At 40.4% G+C, this 9,185-nt stretch overlaps 1 protein-coding gene across 1 annotated transcript; it reads right to left on the reverse strand.

Annotated features, from left to right (window-relative positions):
* Positions 1-5,461: 5,461 nt before the first annotated feature.
* On the reverse strand, positions 5,462-6,397 carry LOC134943257 (olfactory receptor 2D2-like). The gene has a single exon (XM_063932201.1). It carries the CDS (start codon positions 6,395-6,397, stop codon positions 5,462-5,464), a length of 936 nt encoding a protein of 311 aa, XP_063788271.1.
* Between the last annotated feature and the right edge of the window lie 2,788 nt (positions 6,398-9,185).

Below are 9,185 nucleotides of genomic sequence, written 5' to 3' on the forward strand. Positions count from 1 at the left end.
TATTTGCGATTGTTGAGTGCTGTACTGTGTGTGTTAGTAGTCTTGTCATACTTGTTGTGTAGTTATTTTAAAGTCTGTCTAGTTTTTTGTCTTTGTTTTTTTTAAAGTCTATTGTCATTGTTTGTGAGTGAGTGTGTGTGTGTGTGTGTGTGTGTGTGTGTGTGTGTTTGGTGTGTGGTGTGTAGTGGTAGTGGAGGAGTGTGTTTACTGGTTTTTTTTTTAGTGTTATTTGTTGTTTGTCCTGATTATGTCCCAGTCAGAGGTGAGTGTGGTGGAGGAGGTGAGTGAGAGGGAGGAGGTGAGTGAGGTGGAGGAGGTTAGTGAGGAGGAGGGGGAGGTTGCAGCTGCAGCCTCATCTGATAGTGACAGTGATGGTGCTGTGGCTCCGCAGCTACGCACCACTACAAAGATGGGCCGCAATGTTAAATTCAGCTATGCTGAGAATATGGCTTTGGTGCGGGAGCTGATGAGGCATCATCGACAGCTGTTTGGCCATGATGCTGCAAAGGTTTCATCACGCAGGAAGACTGTTCTGTGGGGGAAGGTTGTTGCGGCTGTGAATAGCAAGGGTGTGGTGAGGCGGACTGAGGACACGTGTCGTAAACGATTCTACGACATCAAGCGCTGTGTCAAGGCTAAGATGTTGAAGGAGGCTAAATCAGCCCACCAAACAGGGGGTGGACACCCCTTCCGAGCGTCCTATCGGGATTGGGAGGAGCCTGTGCGTACTTTGATTCCGCCAGAAGTGGTTGGTGTGACTCATGTCCGTGATTCGGATCGGCCAAGGCAGGATGGTGAGTTTATTTTTTTTATTTTTTTTATTTAACATCTGTGCTTTGTCCTTAGTTGTCTGAAATGTCTTCTAGCTAATTGTGATTGTAAGTTGGTTCATTCTTATAATGTGTTGGTGATGTAGTTTTAATCACAATTAGTTATGTTTTTATCCTTTGTATTGTTAATTTAGCAGGTTGTCTTGGCCTTTTTCTGGTGTTTTAATTAAAAAGTAAATTGTTGTAGGTGTATTTTAATGAAGTGTGATTTATGTGTTTTCTGAAGAGTTGTTTTTTTTTATAATTTTCAATGGACTTATGGTTATTGTGTGTTGTTCTGGGTTTTCTTTTGTGTGGTTGATGTGATTTTTCATGCATATTTGTTTCTGATGTTTACAATTTTTTTAAGATATTTGAGGGTAGTTGTTTGTTGTTAGCAGCAAAATTGAGTAACATATTGTGCTATATTCTGGTTGTGTCAAGCTACCAAGTTTGGGTTTTAAGTAGTATAATATTGTGCATTATCCACTTTTGTGTATGGATTGGTTGGTGAAATTGTTTTTTAATTCAACTATACACACCCAATGAAGTCAGGCAGAAAAGCATAAGCATAGTTTAGTTTACTTCTCATCAGGTTCCACATCTGTTTACATCACAATAAGGAATTTGCATAAACAGATAAAAATAATAGTATGTTCATAAGCACATTCTTCATATTTCTACAGTATGAAAGAGAAGCAGCACAGCCAGGCCACATCCCACACTGCCAAGAGATGCAGATGCTGGCAATGCAGGTAAGATTTTAGTGTAAACACATATTCTGAAAACACAGAGAAAAGCAGAATGTTAATGTTTATCTTATCACATAGGTTCTTCTTCAGCAAAACCCCGTACACTAAGGCGCACATCACAGGGCTCGGATACTCAACATAGGAGGCCAACCAAGAGACGCCGTCTTGAGGCTGAATCACCAGCAGCATCCTCACCACCCCAACGGCGCATCTCCACAGTGTCGGCCCTCCCACCACAAGCCATTTTGGCCAGCCCACAAAGCGAGGATCCTCAATCCCCTCAGCTGTCTGGTGAGTAAACATAACAATTACTTGTAAAGAAGTAAAAAAACAGTGGGGTAGATGTATTAACCTGGAGAAGGCATAAGGAAGTGATAAACCAGTGATATGTGCAAGGTGATAAAGGCAACAGCCAAACAAATCCTAACTGTTCATTTACATATTTGAGTTGTTTGGCTTGTGCCTTTATCACCTTGCACATATCACTGGTTTATCACTTCCTTATGTCTGTTCCAGGTTAATTCATCTGCCCCACTGTTTGTGCACAGCAAAAAAAATGTGTCACAAATAAACATTCATCCTTGTAATAATCATCAACAGCAAGCACATGGTGGTTTAGGTTTTTTTTTTTTTGCTTAATTTTCAGATGTGATGTTGGGCATAGCAACAAATATTTTTTTTTAATGTTTGCTAGAAACAGCTACATAAATGTTAAGTGTCATCCAATTGCTTTGCATGCCCAACATCACCAGTTCTAAACATAGGCCACCTTAAAACTTTTTCACCCATTGTTAATGTTTTAATTTTTAACCACTATATTTGTTTAAGTTTTGGCCAGACCACTGACTGCCTTGAACAATGTATGAGTGTATGGCTCAACACATCTATTGTATTGTGTGTGTTGTTCAAAAGGAAGCTTCATACACAATATGTAAATGTACTAATTTGTATTTGTCAGAGTTCTTCGTGTTCGAACATAAATTATGGCTCAGAGTCCAACAATTCCCTTAATCATTTTTCAACTGAGTAGTGAACGTTAAAAGCAACATATTTATACAAAAAGGTGAGATAAATTGTGAAGTTTAGGCAACAATCTATTTATCAATACCAACATGAATATTAAGAAGTAATGCATGTTGACGTAAAGCTATAATTAGACCAATGCTAAATAATTACTAAATAGTGGCTGTCTTCAACCCCATACAGAACCACCCATCATGGCCGAGGATGCCCAGCAGGAAAGTGACCAGCAGGATACCTACACACTACACCTGCAAGCCATAGATCCTACCCAGACAACCACGCCACAGGACATACCCCAACCACCCCAAACATCCCACAGCCCCTAATTGAGCCCAACACCACCCCAGCAACAAATGGCCACCGAGTTTTGGAGCAGTTGGGCCACACAACAGGCGCAACACTATGCGTGCCTGAACACCCACAGCCAATACCTTGCCAGTCTGCCCCATCATCTGCCTAGACTCAGTCGAAACTCAGGCAGACTGATAGTTCAGGTTGGCCGAATTGCCAATTCAATGGAGCAGATGAGGGCAGACAACACACAAATGCAAGCCAATCTGCAACGCATCATGGATGAACAACAGCGGCAACAACAAACCCTAATTCAACTGATTCAACACAACCAGATTATTAACGAAAACCTGTCCAGAATTATAGCAAACAACACTGCCGCTAATACCCAACTGACTGCAAGCCTAAATAACCTCAGCCAAAGCCTTAATGTGTTGGCATCACACCAACTACGCTCTAGCTCGGGAACAACTACACCAAGCCAGACCCCAGTTAACTCCCCAGTTAGACGCTCCAGCAGAACCCGGCCCAACAAACCAGGGCAAGCCTCTGCACCAAGCAAACACAAAAAATAATAATAATAATGATGCCTGCAGAAAATAGTTTGTTCCAAATAATGTTTTTTGAATGGTTATACAAAAAATGCCTGTGTTCAAGGTAATACATTTTTCAGACGGAATATGTGTATTGTTTAATTTGCAACACAAACCACCTGCACATTAGTGGATTGGCCCAGATGTCTATTGGTATAAATATATTGCCTGCCCCTAGGTGGGCTCAGCTCAATGTGTGTGCAATCTATGGCACCCAGCACATTGGCCATGCCAGCAAACTCATAGAAGCAACCCTGACTGCATGCCACTGCGACTCCTGGGTAGGGAAGCAGAGAGAGGCATCTATGTGGGCATCCAAGACATCCAAAACCTGACTGGACATTACCAAATTTAAGGTGAGTGTCATGACCTGTAATCAATACAATACTGTGTTATATTACATAAAAGAAGCACCACTTAGACATAGACGTGTATGTATGTTTTAACTCACCTGAATTAAATATTTAGAAATGGTGGCCTGTGAGATACTAATTACATTGCCAGTCACAGGCTGGAAGCTGCCAGTAGCCATAAAGTGCAACACAGCCAGGAGTTTGTGCAGGCCTGAGACAGAGCGAGAGTGTGCTGTCTCAGGGTCTAGGTTCAGTTTGACAAGGTCATACAGACGGAAAATGTTTTATCTATTTAGCCGGACCATCTGTATAACCTGGTCATCGGGCAATTTGTTCAAGTTTAAACGCCTCCTAAAAAAACCAGGCCTGCCCAGCCTACGCGGAACTGGTACAACCTGCTGACCATGTTCAGTTTCCTGGCCTTGGTTTATTGTTGCCTCATGGAGCAGTCTCAGGTATCCCCCAGCAAACCAGAAATCAGTACTACACACGGTAGCAGCCATTTCAGAGTGAGAGATGTTAAAAATGTGCTTGGGTCCCTTTTAAAGGTCCAAAAATTCAGGTGTGAGTAATGTAGAATTGGAAACACATGTAAACACGCTTCTCAAAAGCAGGTCTACTTTTTTTAGGCTTTTTTTACGATTTGTATTTTTTCACGGCCGCACATGCATTTTCACGGTAGATATTTAAAATACGAATGCATAGTAAATGACCGAGTTCTATACCTAAACAGCCGCATTTGACCGATGGTGTATTCATTCGTATTTTTACTACACAGCCGTAAAAAAAATACGAATGCCCTCATCACTGCCGAGATTTGAGTTTAGTAAATTTCCGAGATGAGACTTTGAAGAAAAAACACAAAATCGGTCAAAATCGGGAGCTTAGTAAATATACCCCATAATGTCCCTTTCACATATGCTGCACATTATTAGTGCACTTATACACATCATGACACACATAATGCCCCTTACACATAAGCCGAACACTATTGCACAACCACCACACCTATATAGAGCGCTCACACGCCCGCTAATACTGTGACCTTCAACTCTGCTTGGATGCAGATGTGTCCTCATACATCTTGCCTTAATAAGCCATGCAGCAGGAAATGCCTGGCGTGAGTCAGCAGGCAGCTCTGCTAACGTCGGGTGCCTTTTTTGATGAAAATGCATCTTATTTGCATTACTATGTGGCTAGAATGCAAAAGCAGCTTCTTTTGATTAACATTATACATATCATTTCGTTTGCAGATACAGCCACAATCATAAAAACAGAATTTAGGCATGTTGCATATCACTTTAATCAGCAGAAGCTTCTTGTGCCCCTAGGCATACCAAATGCACTAGGCATTTGCCTTGTTTGCCTATGCCTAGGGCCGGCTCTGGGTAAAGCACTTTATAGCTGCCAGGAGGGAGCCAGGAGCCTGGATCCAGAGAGAGTAATACTGAATTTTGAAAATGGTGTAGAAATTCCAAAACTGGCAAGATTTGAGATCTGACAGCAGGATGTTTTACCTCTTTTTGGGATCCAAGGCAGGCCGGGAGATCCACGTCATGGCCTGGTTCCCTTTGGATTCCCTAAATTCGGGTGAGCTCAGTTCTCAGAGAACCAAGCTAAATTATCTTTAATTTAAAGTATCATTTTGTTTTATTTTTTATTTTCAGTTTTAGAAAGGCTGATTTTACATCATTATTCCTAAGAGAATAAATCAAAGGATTCAACATTGGTGTAATAATTATGTAAAATATAGCAATGAATTTGTCTGTTTCTGCTGCAGATCTTGAATAAGGTTTCATGTAGGCAGCCATAGCTGAGCCATAAAACATTGTCACAACCAATATATGAGACCCACAGGTGGAGAAAGCTTTCCGCTGCCCAGCAGAAGATTTAATTTTTATGATACATAAAATTATTTGAGAATAAGATATTACAATAAAAGTCAATGGTATCATAAGAACAATCACACCAGCAATAAAAATAAAAAATTCAACAAACAAAATGTTTTCACAACCCAGTGATAATATTTCTGGCACTTCACAGAAAAAATTATTAATTTCATTATTGTTGCAAAGATTTACATTGAGTGTAAGAGTAACATGTGAAATAGAGAGAAGAAACCCACATAGCCATGTACCAATGGCTAGTCTAACACAAACCATCTTACTCATGATTGTAGTATAATGTAATGGATAACATATAGCTACATAACGATCATAAGCCATAATAACAAGCAGAATACACTCTGTTGCCCCTAAAGAAAGAGACAAATACATTTGTGTGGCACACTCAGCATAAGAGATAGTTTTCTTTCCTGATATCAAATCTTTCAACATCCTCGGCACAGTGGAAGATGAATAGCAGAGATCCAGAAATGAGAGGTTGCACAGGAAGAAATACATAGGTGTGTGAAGGCAGACATCAGACAGGATTAGAGTAATGATGGAAATGTTTCCAAATAATATGACCATATACACAGGTAGGAAGACATAGAAAAGAATAACTTGTGTCATGGGTTCACTTGACAGTCCAAGAAGAATAAATTCAAGCACAACTGTGTTATTTTCCCAAGACATTCTTTAAAAATAACAAAAATGGAAAATGATCTCAGTGATGTTATTAAGTATTTTGCTTAATAATGTTGGTCATTAAATTGTAAAAAAAAAACCTAGGAAGGAAATAACAGTCCTTTGTAAATGTCTTCATGGTACTTAAACTGCACAGTTTCTCTACCACATGGTCTCCAGTACTACTGCTATTTATCTTCTCCTTATTTCTCTCATCTACACCATGTTCCTTTTTCTAATTTCTTCTCCTCACTCAGCGACTAGCTAATTCAGTATCTTCTGCCACCTGTTCCCATCTCTCTCCTACCACCATATTCTCCTCCACCTTCTCATTCCCTTCTCTTTCTCCCTTCCAACCCCCTGGTACTCTCATGCCTCAACTGTTCCTTAATTTTCAGTCATTCTCACCCACCATGATACTGCTACTCCACCACTAAGCCCTGAAACCTCTCTTCTGTCCCAGTCTCCTTTCTTCCCCTCTACTCACATAACAGTAAACTCCATCCAACTGATTACTTTCTCCCACTTCAGCCTCCAAGGGTTTGCTTTTACTGCTCCCTGCCATGGGAACTCTCCCATTCAGACTGTTCATCTCTCTTCAAACTTAAAATAGGCTCTCAAGATCCACATTTTTATCAAAGCCTTCTAGCTCTCATCCTAACCTACTGCTCCATGATCATCACTAGTGGTTTTCCCCTTGTGTCACCTATCTGTCTGCCACTCCCCTTTACATTGTAAGCTCTCTTGAGCAGAGCCCTCTTCCCTACCAATACAATGGTGTATCTATAATGGGTGCAGTGTGTTCAGAGCACACAGACCCTTGGGTCTGGGGGGGAGGGGGGGCACTAAACACAGTGCACATCTTGCAACCGTTTTCTCAATACTCCCCGCACTTATTCCATTATTTTTTAACCACTGCCTATAATGGCATCTAACACTTGGGTTTAGCTGCACTCCTGCTTTTTTGGATATTATGACCATTAATGCAGAAATATTTAAAACCTCGCCCATGTACTGCAATGTTCTGTACTGTTTTCACTTTTTTCTATTTTTTTTTTAATACTGTTTCTGTTTATGCCTTGTGGCACCATATAAATAAAGGATTGCAATAATAATAATAATAATAATAATAATAATAATAATAATAATAATCAATCATCATCATCATCATCATCATCATAATCTGTAATTTAACAGAAACATTATAAGGCATCATTCAGATGACAGTAAGAGAAGACTGAACTTTAGATCAGCTCTGTCCCTCATTCTCAACATACAATAATCATCTTCACATACAGTAGTTATAAAACATCTGACATTATATGAAGGCAATAGGAAACTGCTGTAGATAATTGTGCCAAGGATTGTCCTCAGACCAAGGATACAGTAGTTTAGTTGAACTAAGTTTTACTTCTGGACCCACAGAGTTAACAACCATTGATTTTGTCACCTCTATCCCTCTGTTGATCTCTGCTGCCTCCTTGGTGAGAGAAGCCATTGAACATGGGATACTGACCTGGCTCTATATACAGCATCAAGGTTATCACTAAAGAAAAACATAGGGCTACACATAGTAACACCAAACTGACAGATTTCTCCAACAGTACATCTGCAATATGAAAGTAAAGCTTCCTCTAGTACCAGTGAGAACTGATTCCCAGTTACTGTATGATAAATGGAGGACAGACGTTGTTGCCAGAAGATGGTTGTTTTATGATTTCTACAATAACTGGCGCCTGTTTTGGGTGACTCCCTTCTGCTAACTGTCCTAACTCACACCACACTCTACCACCTATAGTGACACCTAAGTGCCAACACCAGGTATTACTGTAATAGTTTTTGGAGGCTGATAATACTACCTACCGTAGAACGAGGGTCTTTTCCCACTGATTACTGTTCCACTACTTTTTGTATCATGTGACCCCAACACTTGTTAGTTTATTTGGACAGGGTATCTTTGCCTTTTAATGTTGTCATATGCCATTTGCTTGTGACATGTCATGACAAGTGCTGTAATATGTGTAATAAGTCAATGCTTTATAAAGAGACAATAATATTTCTGTCTGAAATCCTTAAAGGGGGGTACACACGGGGCAGATGTGTGCTGAGCAATCTAGCTAGAGGGGGGAGGACAGGGAGGATGGGGGGATCACTCATTTAACCCAGCGGTGAAATGAGCGATCCCACTAGATTTGCCATGCATGTATGCCAAATCTAGAGCTGGCAATAGCGACACGTGGAGCCATGCATCACTGTCACCAGCACCCTACATACGGAGAGATCCATGCTGAAATTCTAAGCAAACTAGTCAAATTTATTAGAATTTCAGCACGGATCTCTCTGTGTGTACCCCCTTTAGTGGAACAGTAGAGGAATAGCAAGTGGCCTGCAGCTACTAATTCACAGTGGTAATGAGATTTAAACACTTGAAGGAGGGTAACAACTATTGGGGCAGGTGTATTAACCTGGAGAAGGCATAAGGAAGTGATAAACCAATGATAAGCGCAAGGTGATAAACCCACCAGCCAGTCATCTCCTGTCAATTTGCATATTGGAGCTGATTGGCTGATGTGTTTATCACCTTGCACTTATCACTGGTTTATCACTTCCTTATGCCTTCTCCAGGTTAATACATCTGCTCTATTGTTTGCTTTACCTAAGATAATAACCTTCTAATTTGCCAAAATAGTTGATTTTTGATGATTTTCTATTGAGCTATGGTTTTGCAATTTGCCATATTTAACAGAGTACAAATAGCTGAAAAATTGGCACAAATCTGTCATTTAATGAGATGTAG

Source organism: Pseudophryne corroboree, chromosome 7 (genome assembly GCF_028390025.1).
Source record: "Pseudophryne corroboree isolate aPseCor3 chromosome 7, aPseCor3.hap2, whole genome shotgun sequence".
Taxonomy (NCBI): Eukaryota; Metazoa; Chordata; class Amphibia; order Anura; family Myobatrachidae; genus Pseudophryne; species Pseudophryne corroboree.